This window comes from Lepidochelys olivacea (genome assembly GCF_965140295.1).
Source record: "Lepidochelys olivacea isolate rLepOli2 genome assembly, chromosome: 4".
Lineage (NCBI taxonomy): Eukaryota > Metazoa > Chordata > Testudines > Cheloniidae > Lepidochelys > Lepidochelys olivacea.
Window position 1 is genome coordinate 58,825,338 of NC_140414.1, and position 23,616 is coordinate 58,848,953.

General features: G+C 41.3%; 1 protein-coding gene and 1 long non-coding RNA gene across 2 annotated transcripts; one reads left to right on the forward strand and one right to left on the reverse strand.

Annotated features, from left to right (window-relative positions):
- Nucleotides 1–222: 222 nt before the first annotated feature.
- LOC311519526 lies at nt 223–2,137 on the reverse strand. Its single transcript, XR_014711297.1, has 2 exons — nt 2,021–2,137; nt 223–837 (listed from the first exon to the last, which is right to left on the reverse strand). It is a non-coding gene; the product is annotated as an uncharacterized lncRNA (long non-coding RNA).
- Nucleotides 2,138–2,414: 277 nt separating this feature from the next.
- On the forward strand, nt 2,415–22,823 carry ZNF330 (zinc finger protein 330). The gene is made up of 10 exons (XM_084626120.1): nt 2,415–2,500; nt 6,810–6,940; nt 7,216–7,235; nt 7,330–7,400; nt 12,258–12,337; nt 14,809–14,935; nt 16,161–16,265; nt 18,962–19,008; nt 20,358–20,475; nt 21,369–22,823. Exons 2-10 carry the CDS (start codon nt 6,821–6,823, stop codon nt 21,644–21,646), a joined length of 966 nt encoding a protein of 321 aa, XP_084482246.1. The 5' UTR covers nt 2,415–2,500; nt 6,810–6,820; the 3' UTR covers nt 21,647–22,823.
- Nucleotides 22,824–23,616: the final 793 nt, after the last annotated feature.

Sequence of the window (23,616 nt, forward strand, 5' to 3'; positions counted from 1 at the left end):
CTTCTTTCTCTGACCGACTTCCTACATTTGACAGAATGGAAAGACACTTTATTGCTAGTGTATCTTAGCAAATCTCTGGAAGGCTTGAGGGAGACATAAAAACAACTAGGCGTACCTCTCAACCGGCTAATACTCAAGTGTTTATCAAAGACACAAAAGGAGAGACTCAAATTATTCATGCAGAGAACTCCTTCTCTTAGTGTAAATAACTATTTCTGTAACTTCAGCTTCATGATTTTAATTTCTGATGTCAATAATTTACAACACTAAGAGTGAAGAGACTACAGATTTGTGTAGACTGTAGGTAACTTTGGGATGAGCAACAGCGTCTGAGCTAGCAGGCAGAGAAGCCAGGGGGTACACCGACACTGCAAACAAACAAGCAAACAAAATAAACCATGGCAGAGTCACAGAACCTACAGACTCAGGCTTGTGAGGTCTGTGCTACAATGCTAAACGTAGTCATGTAGACGCTCCCACTCAGGCTATGAAATCTGGTGAGGAGGGTGGGTCTCAGAGCCTGAGCTCCAACCTGAGTGGGAGGGAATGTCTACATTGCTATTTTGAGTGCCATAGCACAAACCTGAGACAATGGATCAGAGACTGAGACTTGCTGCTGTGGGGGGTTTTGTTTTGGTTTTGCAGTGTAGACATAACCAGGGAGGCAGATGAGGCAGTAAGGAGGATAGCTGATGAACGGGGTTATGGAGTCAAGGAGGCAGGATGTGAAGAGAAGGCTTGATCAGCAGGTTTTTGCTGCCTCACTGCACCAATACCCAGCATATCGCTCTCACTCCCCAGTGCTCCTGCTCAGTCCAGTTATCCAGCCACAGAAACCTGAATTAAAAAGAAAGAAAGATTGCTTGAGTCTCTGTTGTTCTGCACCTTACAAAACAATTTATACCCGTTGAGACTGGGTATAAAAACACCAACATTCTTCTTTGGTAGCCATTTTCCACCTACTTTTCCACATGACTACAAAAGATGCAGGGCAACATAATATTTGAGCAGAGAAGAAAGGAACAACCCGTGTATACTGCAGGGTTTACAATTAATCTAACAATATGACAAAAATACTAGACACAATATTATATGTATCCCTTAGCTTATCCAAGGTGACCCCCATTGTCATTCATTTCTGGTCTCGGTCTCTTGGTCCCCAGACAGCATGGCTTAGGGTTGCAGCAGAGTCAATGCTGCTAGGCTGACACAGGAGGGCATTACTCAACAGAAACCCATCTAATCAGTTAAAGAGCAGTATTGATCGCTCCAGTGGGAGTCTTGTCCAGTTTTCCTTAGCTGGAAGGATGATGGCTGTGATACAAAGCTATTGAGGTTTCAGAGGGGTAGCGGTGATAGTCTGTATCAGTAAAAACAACAAGGACTCCTTATGGCACCTTAGAGACAAACAAATTTATTTGGGCATAAGCTTTCGTGGCTAAAACCCACTTCATCAGATGCATGGAGCGAAAAATACAGTAAGCAAGAGGGAGGAGGGATGATGATTGAGCTTTGACAGGGAAAATTTCACCCCCAACTGCTTACAAATAAAATGTACAATGTAAAATGTTCTGATGAATCACATTACATCACATCTCTCATGCTTTATTTGTACCTGTCCGATGAAGTGAGCTGTAGCTCACGAAAGCTTATGCTCAAATAAATTGGTTAGTCTCTAAGGTGCCACAAGTACTCCCTTTCTTTCTGGTTAGATTGTACACGCTTTCCAGTAGAGATCTTACCTATCTTTAAATTGCCAAAGAGGTGCTCACTCTCTCTATAATAATATATATAATAAATCAAGTTCTTACTTCTGATTTTAACATGCACATATGCACAATAGGAGCCCAAACAGCTACTGGCTTTGCTTATATTTAAAGCTTATCCCAACACTAAAAGCAAACATTACACAAACCCTGCAGTCTAGTTTTATTTCTAGGGGCAAGGCTGACCAGAGGCGATTGCTCAGATGGGGTCTTTGGGCTTCCAATGTGTCTATTTACATGCATTATTTTTGTACCTTGCACATGATTTATTATTTATCCAGGACTGCTTGTCACTTCGCAGACATATAGGAAACAAGGTCTCCGCTTCAGAGTTGGGTGCAAGGTCAAGGGTCACGGTGGCCGTCAGCACCTGCCAAGTCTGAGCACGCCCGGCTTTGTGCTGCCACCCACCAGAAGGGGCATTTTTAGACAGCGCTTTGGCCCTGGCCGCGTGTCCGCTCAAAGTTCAGCCTCCAAGGTGCCCGTGCGCCCCGCACAGCGAGACTGCTCTCCGGCGGGCTGCAAGGAGCGGGCGGGCGGCCACAGTAGCCCTGGAGCCCCTGGCACCGGAGAAAGGATCCGGGATCCAGCCGCCGCTGCCCGGAACCTCCGAGGCTGCACAGCGAGCTGCTGTGTGTGAAGCCGAGAGCGGCTAAGGAGGGACCGGTTCCGGCTTCCGCACAGTCATTCACCGCAGCGCAGAAGCCGGGCGGCCGCCGGAGGAGCGGGGCCAGGTGAGGGGCAGCGTGGCGCTGGGGGCGGTTTGTCGGCCCAGGCTGCCAGCTGCGCCTGGTTCCAGATCAGCAGGGGCGGAAAGAATGCTGGGCTCTTTGGCGTTCCACTTGTGTCCCAACGTTCGGGGGGGGAGGGTGGGAGAGACCCTAGAGCTCCCCCGGGGGCGGTGGCAACGCCTGCAAACTTCTCGGGAGCGGGTCCCTGGCGTAGTGCCGGGGCTTATCAGCAGCCACCTCCATTCTCATTGGTTTGGCCAGGGCTTAGGTTGACTATGTCTGGGACATTGTACGCCCCTGGCCCTGGAAGGGGGGCAATGAAGCTGGAGGCGGACGGTGTTCTGTAATATTTGCTTTTAGTATTTTAAACCACGGGCTCGACTCTAAGGGATCGTCACTGGGAACGCCTCGCAAGCTGGATCCAAAATTTGCTTCTGGGAATGCCTCGCAGGCTGGATCCAAAGAATCCCGCTTTGATCTGTGTTAGGGTCATTGGCAGGAGGTCCTACTTGATCTCACCTTCTGGAGACGGGGTCACCTGAGGGGCGTGACAACTCATGATTTAGGCACCACTCTTACTTAGAGTCCAGTAAATCATAAAATCTGCTCTGGTTCTCAGTGGTTTCCAAAAACATAAAAAAGTTAGTTATTTTAGCGCCTACAATGTATGCTGGACATTAAACAATATACTGGTAAGCTCTGCTACCAAGAGTTTACAGTTTAAAGACTTACAATACTAGATATCTTGTATGAGTGGTGACAGGTTTCTAGCACTTCTAGAAAACATGGCTATTTCTAAATCCTGCTAGTAGTGGCTACTGCTTTAGTAACTCTGTTGAAGTTTAACCAGCAAGATTTTCCAGGATGATTGACACCAGCTTTCAAAGAGGTCGCTAATATTCTGTCACAGATGAAATGTCAAGCCTAAAATAATCAGGAACAAAAATACGCTGAATTTTTGTTAGATGGAATATTAGTAACATAAATCAAGCCATAAAACTACTTGAATGTGTGCCTCAAATAGTTCCCTGCAATTTTGATTTAATAACCAAACAGAAAAGGTGGGCGCAGTAGAGAATTTTCTTTATTGATAGCTAATTGCTGTGTAGGGTGGTGAAATAGGCAGCCAGTGCCAGTACAAGAGTTGTGCCATTCATTTGAAAGGGAAGGCAGCCGGTAATTTGGCTGGTATTTACAGGGCTCCTGGGAGTCTTGCCTGGGTAAAACCTAAAGGATTCAGCCTATAAAGAGCAAGACATTCAGGAAATAAAAGTGGCAGGACATTACATATTTTGTGACTAGAGAGGATAGCTGGTGTGGTAGTTAAGTGATATATGCACAGTCATTGTACTGAATAATATAAATACCAAATGATGTTAATACAGTGGAAACATTTAAAATATAATTTCATACAGATTCTGCTCAAAGTGATTAATAGACACCTTGATCAAATACTCCTTATAATAAAGGTTCTGGTGTGCTTTTCAGCTGCCTTCCCTGTATGGGGCATCCTACTGATGTGCATGTATAAATTGTCATGCATATGAATCTGGGTGATAAGGACAGCCTACTCCAAGTGTAAACATTTGAACTCATTAACTATGAAAACATTGATTTCTCTTGTGGGGGAAGCAGACTTTTATCTCAGATGTGCAATTTGTTACAACTACCCATTATAGCCATAACAACATCATGGGTTACCATTACTGTCAAGGTTTCAGAGTAGCAGCATACACTCAGGCCAGTATGGAATTAACAGTGAGGGGAAGTAGCGATTATAGAACGGCACCAGGGGCTAGGTTTCCGGCATTCTGCTTGCAAATCTGTTATGTTTCCTGTATATTTTTGGCAATACATTTAACCTCTCTGAGTCTCATCTTACCCTTCTGTAAAATGAGGTTGATACCTACCTCATAGAAATGTTGAGGATTAATTAATAGTTGTAAAGTATTTTGAGATTTGAAAAGAACGATAAGTGGGCAAAGTGTTGTTGTTTATTGCGTAGTGTTGAATGGGTTGTTTGAGATGGTGTCTTTATTAAAAGAAACCTGCACCATTTTTTTTTTTTTTTAGTGCAGCTTTCTTTACATTCACATCTTACGCATTTGTTGCCATCTGTGTATCCAGTTGGTTTTGAACTGTGAAGGTTTTCATTAAAATTGCCATTTCGGTTCCTCCGAATCTGAAATCAACAATGACAAGGTTGTGTATAAATACTAAACATTAAAGTGCTTATTGTTAAATCAGTATTAAAGTAGCATGTAAATTAGTTTACAATCTGATACTGGGCTCTAAGCATCATAAATGTCACACTCCAGAATAATGACAGTTGCCAGCAGGAAGCTCAGCAGTGCAATTTTGAATACAAAATATGACACTCTACTACGATTTAAACCTGGTGCGAAATGCGAAGAGGTGAACAAACTGACTTATATGGGTTATCAAAAAGCAAATTTTAATATCTGGACTAGACAATATATTGCTTTCTCTATTAGAGGGGAAGATAGGTATTTTTCCCCCCCCTTAGGAAACAAAATTTTTCTTTAGAAGTTACTAAATTCTTTAGCCCTCTACACAGAAATTTGTGGTAACGCTCTCCTAAAGCCTTTTCTTCAGCAGAATAACTGTTCTGTCAAATAAGCTTTTTTAGTTTGTTTTTTGCTTTTTTTGGAGTGAAATTTGAGATACGGATTTACACCTTGAGATATCAGAGGCCATTGGTGATGGGTTTGTTTCTGTTTCAGGGTTGTGATCTTGCAGTTCATTGTATGCCCGTGTAGCAGTGTGGCCACGCTAAACGCTAATGATAGACGTAGAGAAAGGGAAAGTATTTAGGGGTTCACATAGCATAAGAATTAGGGGTCACCCTATGAAATTAATAGGCAGCAGGTTTAAAACAAAAGGAAGTACTTCTTCACACAATGCACAGTCAACCTGTGCAACTAATTTCCAGGGGATGTTGTGAAGGCCAAATGTATTACTGGGTTCAGAAAAGAATTACATAATTTCACGGAGAATAAGTCCACCAATGGCTATTAGCCAAGATGGTCAGGGATGCAGCCCCTTGCGCTGGATGTCCCTCAGGCCTGGTATGCACTAGAAAATTAGGTCAGTTTAACTACATCAGTTGGGTGTGAAAATCCACACCCCTGACTGGCATTCTTAAGCCAATCTAAGTTTGTGTGTAGACAGCGCTAGGTTGGTGGAAAAATTCTTCTGTCAACCTAGCTACCACCTCTTGGGGAGACAGATTACCTGTGCCGATGGGAGAACGCTTTCTGTCGGCGCAGGCAGTATCTACAGTGAAACGCTACAGCTGAACTGGTGCAGCTGCGCCACTGTGGTATTTTAAGATTAGGCCGTGTCTACACTGCCACTTTCTGCGCTAAAACTTTTGTCATTCAGGGGCGTAAAAAAACACTCCCCTGACCGATGAAAGTTTTAGCGCTGAAAAGCGGCAGTAGAGACAGCGCGGCTCCTGGTGATAAAGCTACGACCTGCTTGTTTGGGGGTTCTTGGGGTTTTTTAAATTATTGGGAGACCTCTCCCCGGGGGATAAAGCGTGTCTACACTGCCCACGTCACAGCGCTGCCGCAACCGCACTGTAACGTGGGCAGTGTAGACATACCCTTAGGCAAGCTCTTGACTGTCAGAAGCTGGGACTGGACGACAGGGGATGAATCACTCGATAATTGCCTGTTCTGTTCATTCCCTCTGAAGTATCTAGCACCAGCCTCTGTTGAAAGACAGGATACTAGGCTAGATGGAACATTGGTCTGACTCAGTATGGTCATTATTATAATCAAGTCACATCTCTCTAATTGTTTGTGAAGTGTTAAGTTTGCATTGCTGCAATACTCTGACTTTTGCAGTTGAAGAACAGTGCTCTTTGACTGAAATAACCAGATTGTGTCTAGATTTGAGGGAAGAGAGAGAGGTGAAAGAGCGAAATAAACTTCATATGTGATCCATTAGTAAGACAAGTGGCGAAATTAAAGCAACAACAAAAAACCATCACCACTACCTTACAGATGGATTATATGGCACATACTGCCAAGCACAGAGCTCAGTACAGAGTAGCTCCATTCAAGTCATTGGGACTACAGCTAATTCAGTGTTTATGGGATTGGACCCTTAAATTACATTCAAAGATGAAGAGGTGGAGCTTTCAGAGAAAGGAATGAGTGGAAGTAGATAATGCTGAAATAAGAATACTTCCCTTTATAGGGCATGACTAATTAAAGGACTAATTAATGCTTCCATATGTGTAAAATATTTGTGTGTCTGTATTGTTTTTTGTTGTTTCTGACAGAAAAAGAAAAAATGCCTAAAAAGAAGACAGGTGCACGCAAGAAGGCTGAGAATCGTCGAGAACGTGAAAAGCAGATAAGAGCTTCAAGGGGCAATATAGATTTAGCTAAACATCCTTGTAATGCTTCAATGGTAAAATAACCAAAACTACTTCTGATTCCAATTTTTAAATTTCTGTGAAACCAATGATATAGTTACACTGGCTGCATTAAATTAGAAAGTCATTCTTTATACTTATCTAGTAATTTAGTTATATCCTGAGCTTTGGATTTAAAGAGGAGTTTGAGTGTTTCAATATAAATATATATCTATTGGTTACCGAACTATAAATTATATCAGAATCATTACAAAAACTGTACACTGTTTTACATGGGGAAAAATAACTATTTATAATTTACATTTCACAGGAATGTGATAAATGCCAAAGGTAAATGTGCTTTTTTTCCGCATCATCATTTTAACCTATTTTTACTTTTAAAGATTTTGTTTAACGCTTTGTTTTGATTTTTTCATGTGACAAGACGACAGAAGAATAGAGCCTTCTGCTACTTTTGTAGTTCTGTTCAAAAATTGCCTATTTGTGCACATTGTGGTAAGTATAACTGGCAAAAGAAAATACACTCTCCGCCCCCCCCCCACTGCATTCCTTTTGTGTTGTTATATGAAGTCTCAGTATTTTAACTAGGTCTGTCTAGAAACTGATCGTCAGCTGGTATAAATTCATGGAGCTATGCCAATTTGCCCAGCTGAGAATTTGCCCGTTGAGGGCTGATTGTGCAAACTCCTGTGTGCATGAATAGTCTCACTGACCCCAAAAGGGTTTTGGCCCTTGATTTGTGTCTCATATTTATTGTTTAAAAAAACATGTTTAGCTCTTTGTTATAACTGAGAATGTTCTACATTCTGGCTCTCTCTTTGAATAATTGACTGTGGGATTGCTTGATGCTGCGAGCGAAGTTAAAAAGGCTGCCAAAACGCTGCTCTTTTAATCAGGAAATATTGCAGCTTTTAGGACAACGTTATCACCACTGCTTATTTCTTAGTATAAATTAAATCAGTGATAAATTGTTTGCCTTGTATGTGTATATTGTATAACTTGTTAGCACAGTACTTACGTGCATTAAAGGACTGCTCCAAAGCCCTTTCAACTGAGTGGAAAGACTCCCACTGAAGGCAGGGGACTTTAGATCAGGTACTAAATCTTATTTGCACTGGTGCTTGCTTAAAAGGGGAGGTGATGGGGGGCTAAATATGACTTATACTTTGAAACGAACTGTGTTGCTTTCCTGGTTTAACAAGCTTTGACATATTTTTTTACATATTTTTCTACTTGCCATAAAGCATGTTGGTGATTTGTGGTTTGATTTTCAGAGGTGTTGACCACCTGCAATTCCTGTTGACTTCACAGGGAGCTGCAGATGCTAAGCATTTCTGAAAAACCAGGCCATTAGTGTGTAATACTATTCCACTATATATCATCATTCACAACCCTTCTCTCTTTCATTAGCGACTACACTAAAATGGTAAACGTTCATTTTCTGCTCTTCTAGTACATTACACATCTTTTAAATGAATTGAGTCTTGCTGAACTTGTCTATCTTGATGTGAAAAATGTTTACAGAGAGAAGAAAATGTTCCTAAAAGTATCCTACAAAAAAGATGTTAGCTTCCAAGATTTCCCAATAAAGACCATCAGAATTGTTTGGTACTTGTATCATAGGGTGAGCTGGTGGTGATTCTTATATTTAGGCTGCCTAAAATTTTCCATAAAAACATTCCAACCCTCTATTTTTAAAGAAGTTCTAACACCTTCATTGTTTGTAATGGGCCTTCGAAATTAGGTAGGGACAAAGCCTGAGGGCTAGAAGCATGCCTTTTGCTTTCTTGTCCCATGAAATTCTCCTGAGTTATAAAGTTGTTAAAAATGTTCCCCCCTCTAGGTGTACCGTATAGGGCACCAGCTCCCCCAAAGTCCTGAAAGGGGACCGAGAGCCATGCTGATGAGACCCCAGCCACCCTTCCATACCCAGCACATAACTCCAGCAGTCCTTCCCCACCCTTCCTGCCGTTAGCTAATGTAGGTTGTCATGCAGCTAAAGTACTATAAGCACCTGCTGATGCTGCATAATGGAGGGTTTAATTTACAGTTCCACATGGTAGAATTTTTAATACTTTTTTTTTAAGGAAAAATTATAAAATTGCATACCATGAAAACTGTGTTAAAAGAACATTACTAAGGTTGCAAAGTCAAGCACTCAAAAGATAGGAAATGCAAGATTTGCAGTTGCCTGTGCACTAGCCATTCAGCCCTTTTGTGCGTATGTATTATGATAGTCTTTAGATACATGACCACACATTACTTTTTCCAGACCCTGGCCTCATCCAGTACACAAGGTGGACACACTAGGGGGCAGAATTAAGGTTGCAGAGGTAACTCTTAAGTGTGGCATTTCTTAATGTGTAGAACATAGGAGCTGCAATACTGGTTCAGGATATAGTCCATCTTGCCCGCTATCCTGTCTCTGAGTGGCCAGACCAGAGCTTCAGGGGAGAGTACAGAAAACAGCAATTATGGAATGATACACCACTGTCTTCCATTCCCAGCTTCTGGTAGTCAGAGGTTTAGGGTCGCCCTGGGGGTGAGATTGTGTCCCTAGCCATCTTGGCTAATAGCCATTAATGGACCTATCCTCCATGAACTTATCCAGTTCCTTTTTGAACCCAGTTATACTTTTGGCCATCACAATATCTCATGGCCATGAGTTCCACAGATTAGTTGTGCACTGTGCGAAATAGTACTTCCCCTTGTTTGTATTAAATTTGCCTGTTCATCGGGTGACCCCTGGTTTTTGTATTGTGGGAAAGGGTATATAACACTTTTGTATTTACTTTTTCCACGCCATTCATAATTTTATAGATTTCTATCATAACTCCCCTTAGTCATCTCTTTTCTAAGCTGAACAACCGTTATCTTTTTAGTCTCTCCTTGTACGGAAGCCATTCCGTATCCTGCATCATCTTTGTTGCTCTTCTCTGAACCTTTTTCAGTTCCACTATATCCTTTTTGAGATGGGATGACCAGAACTGAACATGGATGCACCACGGATTTACATGGTGGCATTATGATATTTTCTGTTTTATTTTTTATCCCCTTTCCAAATAGTTCCTAACATACTGCTAAGCCTTTTTGACTGCTGCTGCCCATTGAGTGGAGGTTTTCAGAGAACTCTCCACAACATTTCCACAATATTGTTCTTGGGTGCCAACAGCAAATTTAGAATCTATCGGTGTATATGTACAGTTTTATTTTTTCATGAAATGAAATGAACCCTGCAGTTCATTTCTCTCCATTGTGAAAACTGACCATTTATTCCTATCCTCTCTTTCTTGTCTTTCAGCTAGTTACTGATCCACGAAAAGACCATTCCTCTTATGCCATGACTATATAGTTTCCTTAGAGAGCTTTTTGGTGAGGGACCTTGTCATAGACTTTCTGAAAATGCAAGTACACTATATCAACTGGATTACCCTTATCCACATGCTTGTTGACTCCTTCAAAGAATTGTAATAGATTAGTGAGGCACACCTTCCCTTTACAAAAGCTCTGTTGACTCTTCCCCAACAAATCATGTTTATCTCTGTGTCTGATCATTTTGTTCTTCACTGTAGTTTCTACCAATACACCCAGTACAGAAATTAGGCTTACTAGTCTGTAATTGCCAGCATCGCCTCTGAAGCCCTTTTAACAATTGGCATTCATTAGTTAATTTCCAGTTACCTGGACCAGAGACTGACTTTAGTGATAGGTTACGTAGTACAATTAGTAGTTCTGAAATTTCCTATTTGAATTCCTTCAGAACTCTTAGATGAGCAGCATCTTGTCGTGGTGACTTATTACTATTTAGGGCAGGGGTAGGCAAACATTTTGGCCCGAGGGCTACATCGGGGTTGTGAAACTGTACGGAGGGCTTGGTAGGGAAGGCTGTGCCTCCCCAAACAGCTTGGCCCCCGCATCCTATCTGCCCCTTCCCACTTACTGCCCCCTGACTGCTGCCCCCCTCAGAACCTCCGGCCCATCCAACCCCCCCCCCCGCTCCTTGTCCCCTGACCACCCCCTCCAGGGACCCCCCCGCCCCTAACCGCCCCCCCGGGACCGTAACCCATATCCAAACCCCCCGCTCCCCGCATCTTTACCTCTGGCAGCCACGCTGCCTGGCTGGAGCCAGCCCCGCTGCCCAGAGTGCTCGCGGCACAGCAAGCTGAGACTGCGGGGGGACAGCAGGGGAGGGGCCGGGGGCTAGTCTCTCCAGCTGGGAGCTCAGGGGCCGGGCAGGACAGGCCCACCAGCTGTAGTTTGCCCACCTCTAGTTTAGGGTATCAATTTGTTCTAATCAGGGACAGTACTTCAGAGTATGCCCAAAAAGAATAGCTCTGATGCGGGTATCTTCCCCAAATCTTCTCCAGTGAAGACTGCTTCAGCGAATTCATTTAGCTTCTCTACCATGGCCTTGATGTCCATGAATGCTCCTTTTACACTTTTGTTATCTGTGGCTCCGCTGCCTGTTTGGCGGGTTGCCTGTTTCTGATGTACTTAAAAAAAATCTTATTGTTAGTTTTTGTGTCTTTAGCAAGTTGCTTCTCAAATTTTTTCTAGGTCTGCCTAATTATACTTTTATGTTTTACTTGCCCGAGTTTGTGCTCCTTCCTGTTTTAGGATTTGACTTCCAGATTCCGTCCACTGCCACCCCGCCATGGCCTCCATTAGTCTGAAGTTTAGCCATGGTGGTATTCTTTTGTGGTCCTCCTGTCTTTTTTGATTAGGGGTATACATTTAGTCTGAGCCTCTGTTAACGGTGTTTTTAAGTGGTCTTCATGCTGCTTGAAGGTATTTTACCCTTGTGAGGGCTCTTTTTAATTTTCAGCTAACCAGCGTCCTCATTCTTTTGTAATTCCTTTTTTAAAAGTTAAATGTTACTGTGCTGGGATGTTTTGATATTTTCCCACTACAAGGGTGCTAAATTTAATTACATTATGGTCACTATTACTGAGTGGTAAAAATGTTGATTGTTTGACTCTGCAATCTAAAAAATGTTTTTTAATTTTTATGTGATTTTTGATAATTTGTGAAGTGCTGACAGAGTGCTCAGCAGGCTACAAAACACATAGGAAGACATGGGCCCAGTCCTACAGAATTTACAGTCTCAGAAGTAAGGTGAGAAAGATTTGGGCCTAAATGGATAAGAAAAACAAATAATCAGTTTGTTCTGGAGGATCAGAGAAAGAGGTGTGATAGCGTGTTGCATGTTGTTTTGTTGCCCCCCCCTTTTTTTTTTGCCTTTTATGTACTTAAGTAACTACTAAAATTCCCTATTTTTCACTGCTTTTACGTTGTCATTCACTCTAAATTGTTTTGACTCTAAATAATTTTTTGTTGTTTTTGGATTAATAGGGAAAACAAAATGTATGATGAAGTCTTCAGACTGTGTTATAAAACACGCTGGTGTGTACAGTACTGGCTTTGCAATGGTGGTATGTATACAAAAGCATGTTGTCTTTTGGAAGACGAGAGCAATGTGCAGAATTCTTCAAAAATTCTGTGGTCTGTGTTATACAGAAGGTCAGACTAGAACAGTGGTTCTCTACCAGGGGTCCGGGGCCCCCTAGGGGGCCTCGAGCAGGTTTCAGGGGGGCTTCCAAGCAGGGCCAGCATTAGACTCACTGGGGTCCAAGGCAGAAAGCCAAAGCTCCACCGCATGGGGCTGAAGCCCAGGTCCCTGAGCCCCACCACCTGGGGCTGAAGCTGAAGCCTGAGCAATGTATCTTCACGGGGACCACTGTGGCTTGGGGACCAAGGCAGTTGTCCTGCTTGCTACCCCATAATGCCGACTCTGGCTTCTATATGCTGAAAACCAATTATTGCGGCACAGGTGGGCTGTGGAGTTTTTATAGCATGTTTGGGGGTCCCTTAATAATAGTTCCTTCTGTGATTAGGGCTTTTATTTTTTATAGACTAATATCAGACTCAATACACTATAACAAAATACTTCTCCATAGGACTACAAACCTAAATTAACACTTTAAGTGCAGATCCTGCAAACTCTTATGCACTTAAGTATCTTTACATACATACCTGAGTAGCTCCAATGAGCTTAGTGGGATTATTCACATAAGTAAAGTTAAGCATGTACAGGTTTGTGACCAAACCAGTAAAGGCCACGTTCCACTCTCCATTAAAATGGTATAAATCTAGATTAATGCCATTGAAGCTAATGGAGTTATGCAGATTTTTAGAATGCAGTCACTGAGAACAATGTTTAACCATAAATAATTTTATTGATAGTGATTGTTCTGTAAATCAGTAACTTATTTTTCCTCCCTTATATAGTTAAGTGATAAGTCCCTGTGAAATACCAAAAGTATTCTTTGTAAATGTGAATATTGCCAAAGAAATTCTTAAAAAATTAAAATTTAGGGGGATGGGGCTCCTGTGTGAAAAATTAATGTAAGTATATCTCTGCAGCTGCCTCCTCTAGGTAGTGGACTGTTTGCAACAACATAATCATTCTGTGCCTTAAATGCAACAGTTTTTTCATTGAATCTTAACTCTGTGGGCCTGATTCTTCACTCCAGTATGTCAGTTTTATGTTGATGTAACTCCATTAAATCCCTATGCGTACAGTATATTGTGAAGTTGCTGTCATATGTGAGATAGGAAATCTTCTGTCTGTTAAATATTAAAATTGAAGTTTATTGAGGTTTGTAGTTTTTGTAGTCTTGTAACTTGAAGAAGGCCAATGGCATTTTGGGATGTGTAAGTAGGGGCATTGCCAGCAGATCGAGGGACGTGATCGTTCCCCTCTCTTCAACATTGGTGAGGCCTCATCTGGAGTACTGTGTCCAGTTTTGGGCCCCACACTACAAGAAGGATGTGGAAAAATTGGAAAGAGTCCAGCGGAGGGCAACAAAAATGATTAGGGGACTGGAACACATGACTTATGAGGAGAGGCTGAGGGAACTGGGGATGTTCAGTCTTCAGAAGAGAAGAATGAGGGGGGATTTGATAGCTGCTTTCAACTACCTGAAAGGGGGTTCCAAAGAGGATGGCTCTAGACTGTTCTCAGTGGTAGCAGATGACAGAACGAGGAGTAATGGTCTCAAGTTGTAGTGGGGGAGATTTAGGTTGGATATTAGGAAAAACTTTTTCACTAGGAGGGTGGTGAAACACTGGAATGCGTTACCTAGGGAGGTGGTAGAATCTCCTTCCTTAGAAGTTTTTAAGGTCAGGCTTGACAAAGCCCTGGCTGGGATGATTTAGTCGGGGATCAGTCCTGCTTTGAGCAGGGGGTTGGACTAGATGGACCTCCTGAGGTCCCTTCCAACCCTGATATTCTATGATTCTATGAACTTTAACTGTAACATGAAATTGTTTATAAACTGATTACTTAATTATTGCTTTATTTTTCGTATGTTATATGACCTTTACTGTCTTAAGAGGTCAGAGTTCGAGTGTAGAGTTTGTTATTAAATCTAAATAGTTGATTTAAGCTGTAAGAATAACTTGAGTGGTCTTTGATTTGATAAATTGTATTTTTACCAGAGCGTTATCTCATATATGTCAACAAGGCTGCAAGATCATATCCATAAATTATAGGGGAGAAAGCTATTTTTCATGCCTAAGATTCAAGACATTAATGGAAAAAATAAAACAGCAAAACCAAAGTGCAGTTGATTATATTATATCCTGCAGAAGTGAATGCCGAGAACATGAGCTGAATATTGAAAGGACTTGATTAGAATCTGGATACATTTCTAGCTACTGGGTGTAAAGGTGAAAGAGGTATTATGCCTTACCTTCACCTCCCCTCAAACCAGATGCCCCTAAAGTGGAATGAGCCCACTGATAGCCTGAGCGGATATGTGGGCACATTCTGGAGTACAGAAGCAGAATTTCTCTTTTGGTATGATAGATGTTCCAAGATGATGTCTTTCTGTGCTTGTAGGGTGCAATATGTGATTTCTGTGAAGCTTGGGTCTGCCATGGTAGGAAGTGTCTCAGCACACATGCCTGTATCTGCCCTCTTGCAGATGCAGAATGCATTGAGTGTGAAAGAGGTGTCTGGGATCATGGTAAGTTGTTTAAGATTGAAGGATAAGAAAACTAATTTTTTGCCTATAGCATCTGGATCAGTGGTTCTCAACCAGCGGTCTGGGGCCCCCTGGGGGGCGATGAACAGGTTTCAGGGGGGCCGCCAAGCAGGGCCAGCATTAGACTTGCTGGGGTCCGGGGTAGAAAGCTGAAGCCCACTGCATGGGCCTGAAGCCCAGGGCCAGAAGCCCAGGGCCCTGAGTCCTGTCACCTGAAGTCAAAGCCTGAACAATGTAGCTTTGTGAGGGCCCCCATGGCGTGGGCCCCAGGCAGTTTCCCGGTTTGCTACCCCCTAATGCCGGCCCTGGCTTTTATATGCAGAAAACCAGTTATTGTGGCACAGGTGGGCCACAGAGTTTTTATAGCATGTTTTGGGGAAGGGGGGCCCGAGAGAAAGAAGTTGAGAATCCCTCATCTAGATTATTGTAACACTCAACACTTAATGTCGCATTTTACATCTTCAAAGCACTCCAAAAATATTAGCTAATCTTTAAAACACACCTGGAAGCTCACTAAGAATTATCCCCATTTTACAATGGGTAAACTGAGACAGAATTTAAATTACGTGCCCAAGAGCATATAGGTAATCTGTCTAAAATGGGATTACAACTCAGGAGTATTTATGTCATCTACTTAGACATTTATACTGCATTCATCACCTTAGTGTCTGAGAGCCTTATGTAATTATATCACTCCAACAGGTGTGTAAACACTGGCTGTCTCTCTGGTATTCTTGCTCCTTTCCTTGCACTAGAAGAGGTGTTTTGTTTCCTTTGATACCAGCTCCTTGATCAAACCACACCAGTCTCCAATTGTGGAGTTCCAGTTGTGTATTTGAACCAAATTTATATTTTGGAGAGGGGATGGTGAGCATGGAAAAGGGATATTTTGGCCCAAAAATGTCTTAACATGATCTCTTTCAGCCATAATCAAACCAAAACATGATGAGAATAAAATGACCAGTAGTGTTCCTTGCTTCACTTTTATGCTAGCCTGTGTCATTATAATATGTAGTATATGTCAGCATAATGCCAGATGGACAATGTTTAATATGGGATTTTCTTCTTAAGTGTTTTGTGACAGAAGGGAAAATTTATTCTTAGTCAAACCCACGTAAAGCTGCCTAAGTGGCATGAGTAAAAGAGAGGAGTTGTTTTTTTAACCCATGCTTGCTATTTTTTCTATTTGTCTTGATAAATCTTGTAGGAGGCAGAATATTCAGTTGCTCTTTTTGTCATAATTTCCTCTGTGAAGATGATCAGTTTGAGCATCAAGCCAGCTGCCAAGTTTTGGAGGCAGAGACATTTAAATGTAAGTTATCCACTTAAAACCCCTTTCACCAATGTTAAACAGATTCACCTTTTCCTACTGTGTAATAATACCTGCTTAGGTGGTGAAAAATGGCCTGGTATTTCACTTGTCCAGTGTGATTATCCCAGCTGGTTAGGCAATAGGAGTTTTTCTTGTTGGTCCCTTAAAAATAATGTAAGCTCTGTCTAGCATGGCTGCACTTCCCCAGATTCCTTGTGGTTCAGCTTGAACTCCTTGAATAGAAGACAAGATTTTTTGGTCAGTGTGGGTTAGTATCTGAAGAAGTGAGTTTTGAGGACGGACTTGAATCAGGCACCTGGCCTATCGTGTAGAATACAGCACAGATGAAGGCATGAAGAGGAGTGAGAAGGATGCAGAAGGAGTAGGGAAGTTTTTTTTTTATCCAAAGCCCGAAGTCAACAGGCTTTGTATGTCTGTCTGTCTCTCTCTCTCTAATATCTATATAAATCAAAGGGTCAACATTCATATTTTAACAACACATACCTTAATACATAGACTAAAGAACAGAAAACTGCAAACTATCAAATTTTGATTACCATAGGGGGTCTGGTACAGTCATAAAATCATGTGGGCAAAATTTAAAAACCTCAGATGGACTTGAAACCTTACAGGAACAGAGGAATTGTAATATCAGATCAGACTAGTGGTCTAGCTAGTCCAGTATCCAGCCATAGCCAATTCCAGAGGAAGATGGAAAAAAAAGTGGTAGTAGGCATGAATGAAACATACTGTCCATTGGATAATTTTCTTCTTGTTAATTAGGGGATGGCTTATGCCCGACCCATGAGGCTTTATATTGCTTTCAAAACTTGGTTGTGTTTGGTTTTGGTTTTGCCTTTTTTTTTTTTTTTTAAATCCTTGCTATCCTGTCTACATGTTCTTGTTGTCCATATAAATGCACAATCCTTTATTGAATCTACTAAGCTCTTGGCCCCAATGGAAGCTCATGATTCAAAATATTCCTGTTTTAAATGTTATAATCTATTTTTCTAAGTCTTCCCTCTCCTTTTCATCCCTCATCCCTTTTTTCCCCTGCCAACTGTTGCCTGAGCCTTGATTAGCTCCCCTTTATGTAGTGCCAGAATGCCTTCCTGTGAAGCACCCTTGGAGCAGCAACTGCTGCTCAAAAGGGATAATTTTCTCTTGATGGGTTGACTCTTAATTCACAGCTGTGATGTTACAGTGAGTGAAGAAGTTACTTTACAAGGGTTCCACATTCTGCAGTGCAGGGTAGTCCTACTAGAGAGATGGACTGAGTGTGTTTAAATTTAATATAAAACTAGTATTGTCAAACAGATATGGCCAATCCCACTCTAGCTTCGAAAAATGTTCTATTTCATAAGTTTGAAATATAAAACGTAGCTGTAAAAAGCAAAACAAAACATTTAAAAGTGCAGACTACTCGTGGGAATACTTCAATGTACTAATTACAGTTCACGGTGCCTTTGAATATGACAGATCCCACACCCTTGCTCAGCATTCACAAAAGGAAGAATCCCTCCTGTCCATTTCTGAAGCTTTAAAAGCTTGTTCTCACAATTGGATGAGAGAGAGATGACGGTTTCGTTATAAACCGCACACATGATAAAATGTTTTAAAGATTCAAAACAAGCTGTGCATGCTCATGCATTCTTTATCCAACAAGCCTCATTTAGGCATAAAATCCTATTTCATTTCATTTACAGTACTCCCTGTTGTGGAGATAAAAGTAACAACATGAAAATGTTAAGGCAGCCTCGATTTTAAAAAGACACCATCAACCCAGTTCTGCTCCTTGCTACTTGTGTATTTGCTATCAATAACATTACACTAGATTGTATATGTAAATATATGTAATGAGGTATGATTTAAATAAGGACATGACAGACAATTCTTTATAAAACTACTCACAGACAGCTCAATTTTGCAAGTTGCTAAGCATCAAATCCTTTTCAAATTAGGAAAATAAGGGTAATCAGCATTCTGCCCTTACATTCCATTTAAAATTACTTTTCAGCTCTGGTGGGGGTTTGGCTTTGTTTTGTTTTCTTTGTTTTGATACCACAAGGAAAAAAGAAGCAGTGAAACCACCTTGTGAACAAACTGTGGTGAAACCACCTTGTGAACAAACTGTGGTTTCAGTCAACTCCAACATGTTTGTAAAGATGTGAGAACACAAAAATATTTGAATCTTTTTAAAAAAAACTGATTTTGAGTGGGTAATGGACCATTTGCTCCCAAACTTATACCAAATTATTAATGAAATAGTAGACTCAGTATATAAAACTCTTAAAAACAGCGATAAAGTAGCCCAGTACAACTGTAACTACAGTGAATAGGAGTATGATTGTAGCAAGATACACTTATTGTAAGGACTTCAAAAAATACATTGAACTTAGAGTATAAAAGTAAATGATTTTGTATGTTAAAAACTTCAGTGGCAGACAACTCTGCAATTGGATAGCTTTCGGAACTGTTGATCAGGAAAAGTTGCTGAGAAATGAAGGGCCCTTTCAAATAATATAATATTTGGATAAATATGTATTTCCCTGTATTATCTTTTCATTTTGTTTGGTGACACTGGTGATTTTAGGCTACCCAGGGAACTGGAGAGCTGATCTGGATGTAAAAAGTAGAAGAAAAGAGCCAAGTTACCTTTCATTTTCAAAGTTTGATGTTATCCATTTTTTCATCAGGTGTTTCCTGTAATCGGCTTGGGCAGCATTCATGCCTGCGTTGTAAGGTAAAAATACAGATACTTAAAGTAGCTATAATTGTAACTCCTTCTCCTTACGTGTCCTTCTGGTACCAAGTCTTGTCACATCGCCCTCCACAATATATAAAAAACTCATACCTTCTGTATGAGGTAAGGGCTGTATGGCCCAAATACTTGTCTGTGCCCCATTATGTCTTGCTTTGATTCTCTCACCTCCTCTTTGGGTTCCCAGATCCCACACTGATTCCTCCCAGTCCATCTAGCTGCTAAAACAACTGCTAAAATGATCTTCTCCCATTGTTCAAACCTCATCACGCTCTTCCTCATATGCCTTCACTGGCACCCTGTGGTCCAGCACTTTTAAGTTCTCAATTTCTCATTCTTGCTTTTGAGGCCCTGTGATGACTCCATCTTGGCCTGGGTCTCTCATCTCATTTGGTATAATTTCCCCCTTCCCCCACAAGCACGCCCTCTTGCCCCCCTTCAGCCTTCAGTTCTGTTAGTGTAGCCAGGCTCTTCTCAGTTGTTTCCTGCTCCCATTTTCATACAGTCTTCAGTGCTGCTTCCTCTGCACTGAGCATGTGATTCTCCCATTCCAGTATCCCAGGCCTCCACCTTTTCCTCCTTTGGATCATTCCTAAAGTCTTACATCAAATTAAATGCACTGTCCACCCCAACATTTTTCATTGGAGGGCAATTTAAATAAACAAAATGAATCAATCTAATTAACTCCATTCTCTCAGTCTACTATTCTTACTGTGTGCGCCTCAGAGTTCAGAGCAGGAACTGTCTTTATTGAGGTGTCTTGGACAGTGCTGAGCACACTGTCGGTGCTTAATTAGTACTAATTCACTAATTCTTTTAATTACAGACTGACTGACTGTGGCAGGGAGAGGTTCCATTTAGCAGGACAATGAACACACTGTCCTGCAAGACAGACATTTGAAGTTTAGTTTAGTTTTGTTTTCTTTTAACTTGTTGGACTAACCCATTATCCGTATGGCTGAGGTCTATCAGACAGTGCTCCCAGTGACTGAGGCCAGTTCTCCCCAGGAGCCAGCCTCCCGGCTGACAACTTCCAAGACGAGGCACTCCTTGAGGACCCTGCTTCCCCTGCCACCATCCTCTTTTCCCAGTTCCAGCATCCTCGTGGCTTCCCTTCCCTAGAAGGCAGTGGAACCTTGTACAACACAGAAGTAGTTAGTGGGTAGATTGTACATGAATTCCAGTCCCACTACAGAAAGAACTCGTTAAATTTTAATCTCAGTCAGATTACCCTGGTGCTGTTAGAAATTTAACTTTTTTTTGCCTGCTGAAGAGTATTATGTTATGACTATAACTTTTATCCTTTTTGTTATCCTCTTTCCACCCTTCAGGCTTGTTTCTGTGATGATCACACCCGAAGCAAGGTTTTTAAGCAAGAAAAGGGAAAAGAGCCTCCTTGCCCTAAATGTGGGCATGAAACTCAGGAGACAAAGGATCTGAGCATGTCAAGTAAGGGCTGTCCTTTAAAGGCTAATGGAACAAATGCTGTGTCTCTGATTTAGCAAGTCAATTTACTAGGAGTCTTATTTTCTGTGTTTGAAAACTTAATATGTTCATCTTTTTAAACTGGCAACATGTGATGCCATTGGTTGCCGTGTAGGGATGTTTATGTGTATGGGAATGTTGAAGTTCTTGGATGCTTTGGAATATTTTGGGGAGTTTGTCATATTTACATTGAGAGAACTTGGTTTGAGTTGTTGCTGACTCTGAGCTGCAACTTCTCTTCATTAGGACTGATATTTGTGCCCTGGATGTTGACAACATTATGAATTTGAGTGCTACTTTCAAGTTTTGGTATAAGGAAGAAGCACCCATGATCACTGTTTACTTCTGCTCTGTCACTTCTTATTTCACCATCAAGAAATAGCATGCTGAAATTCATTAGAAGATACCCATATGAGTCTGCTTACTCAACACTGCTTATCCATAAAAACACACATTATCTTTGGTGCTATGTATCTCTATATAAAATACATATTACAGTACCAAAAGTGTGCTCTACAGGCAAAGTTCTGGTCCTGAAGAGTTTATGATCTAAATAAAATATCTGATACATTATTGTATATATGAATATCTCTGGAGATAGGATATTTTGGATATGGAGCAGCAGAAAAAGGGTCTGTCTTAGTTAGGTGCTCTGACTTTAAGGATTCAACCTGAAAATAACCAGTTAGTCTCTCAAGAGACTGATCATTGTAGTCCTGGGCTGTTTGCTGACAGTGTGCTCTTGAGTAGGTGGTGAAGATGGATGGTAGATGGAGAAATGTCAAATGCTCCACTGATGAGTGGGTGACTTATGACTGAGGCTGAAAAATAAGAATTTAATTATTGTCTATTCACAGCACGCTCTCTGAAGTTTGGCCGGCAGACAGGAGGTGAAGAGGCAGATGGAGCTTCTGGCTATGATGCCTACTGGAAGAACCTCTCATCGGGCAAGAATGGAGATGCAGGTGATCATGACGACGAATATGAAGAGGATGAAGCAGAGGATGACGATGAGGAAGACAATGAGGAGGGAGGGAAGGATTCTGAAACAGAGACTACAGATTTATTCAGTAACTTGAATTTAGGAAGGACCTATGCTAGTGGCTATGCCCACTATGAAGAAGCTGAAGACTAAGATTACATAGTGAGGAGCTATAAAGCATTTGGAAGACATAAGTATAGGAGTGCTTTATGCGTGCCACTAGAATAGCTCTGCCAGGCACTTAAGCTTCAACGCTTATTAGGGAAAAAGGGCATGGAACTTCTGTAGAAACTCAAGGTGAGGTTTGTGTGTGTGTGTAAGGTGAGGGTGTGCAGAGGAAATCTGGTTACTTGCATGAATATAAACGTTCATCTAAGTGGTTTTGATCTCACGATTACTGAGTGTAATAGCTTAATGTCTCCCCCCCCCCCAAAGTTGGGAGTGTAGGAGGGTAAAGAGATTTGTTTCCATCTGTTCATCAGAAATTAAGTTATTTTTCTTGAGTAATTTTGACTGTAATTCTGGAATCAGATTTCCTAAATTATATGTAGTGGTGTAAATGGGTGGCTGTATCCATTTTTGGCCTACAAAGTAAGAGTCAGCAGCATTCTGTAGTGAGTTTTCATAAATATTGATCCGGACTGAGTACCTGGAAAGCACTTACTGTAGGCCTCTCATGAGCTAAATATAAACTGAAATTAAAATAACTTTACTATTTCATGTAGGCGAGGCAGATCAATACATTTCCCCATAACATATTTCTTGAAGATTATCATTCCATGCCTTTTTGAACATTATACATTAATCATAGCCATTATGCACAGTCACCTATTGTGTCACTTACATACATAAGATCAAAAGGTTTATTTATCACAATAAAAATGTTAATATATCCTTCCTACCCAATAAAAGCCATCACTCTCTTTTAGTATAGTATTGTCATTGTTTGCAAAGAGGGGTCAAGAGGGCGGTAACTAGTCTATTCTGCCCCTTCACCAGCATTGCAGCAGGAAGAAATCAAAGATTCAATAAGAATCACACCTAGGGTTTTTGTTAAAATAAGATAACACTAGGGTGTTTGTGTTTTGTTGGAATAGCACCCCGTTCCTTGTTGGGTATAAGACTGTCATAACCACACAAGAAGTGATGCACGCTCTGGAGTGTCTTGCTGACACTAATGACTTTATAAATCAAAATATTAGGAATTATTTGCTGCTTTTTTGAAAGTCATGTGATTCTTCCAAGAAACAGTTCCAACTTAAATTGTTTAAAGTAAAAAAATGGACCTGGAACTTGGTGTAACTCCAAATAAATATCTTTTTTCCTTCCAGTTTCTTCCAGTGATACTTTCCATACAGCAGCAACATGTGTGCCCGCACACAGACACATACTTTCTGCTTTGCTTGCTAGGTACTTATTCCCCAGCTTTTAATAAATTGCCTTCTTCCTCTCATCACTATTCGGGTTGACCATAGCATGCCATCTTGCAGCAGAGCCAGGTGCTTTGATCCACTCAGGTGAAGCGTCATGACACTTCAAATGGAGCTAATGGATTAAAAAAAGAGAAGCACTGGCAATTTTCTGTCTGATGCATTTGCAATTCAGCTGAATAATTCCTGCCTGAAAGACCAGAGAACCAGGAGTTGGGAATGTGGCCCTATGCAAGTCACTTACTTTCTCTGGTAGTGCCTAAATACCTTTTGAGGGGATAGGGCTCAGTTCCCCCCATCTGGTAGTGCTTCCTCACTTCCAAAAGAGTGGTGTAAGGATAATTGTGAGGCATTCACATTCTACAGCAATGGTGGGCCATATAAATGGATGAATAGACCTTCGATATCATTATTGACCCAGCAGAATACAGAATTTCCAAATGCCATTTTATAATTTTTAATAACACTTCATAAAATGTATTTTACATTCTCTTTATGGAAAAGGATTTCTCATTAGGTTGTGGTGCAAATGCCATAGAGGACCATATATAGTGACAGTAGAATTGCCTAATTTGGAGTTCCTAACAAAACACGACTGAGACACACAATCACTGCCTTTGCCGTTTTAGTTTGGGCATGAGATCCCTCTTTCAGCGAGCTGTCTAGGAGGTGGCTTGCTTATTTCATCAATAA

Bases quoted from the DNA above. Each gene is read 5' to 3' on its own strand.
- ZNF330 (XM_084626120.1), top strand. From the start codon at position 6,821: ATGCCTAAAAAGAAGACAGGTGCACGCAAGAAGGCTGAGAATCGTCGA. The intron at 6,941-7,215 runs GTAAAATAACCA...TACATTTCACAG, and splicing joins ATCCTTGTAATGCTTCAATG to GAATGTGATAAATGCCAAAG. The intron at 7,236-7,329 runs GTAAATGTGCTT...TCATGTGACAAG, and splicing joins GAATGTGATAAATGCCAAAG to ACGACAGAAGAATAGAGCCT.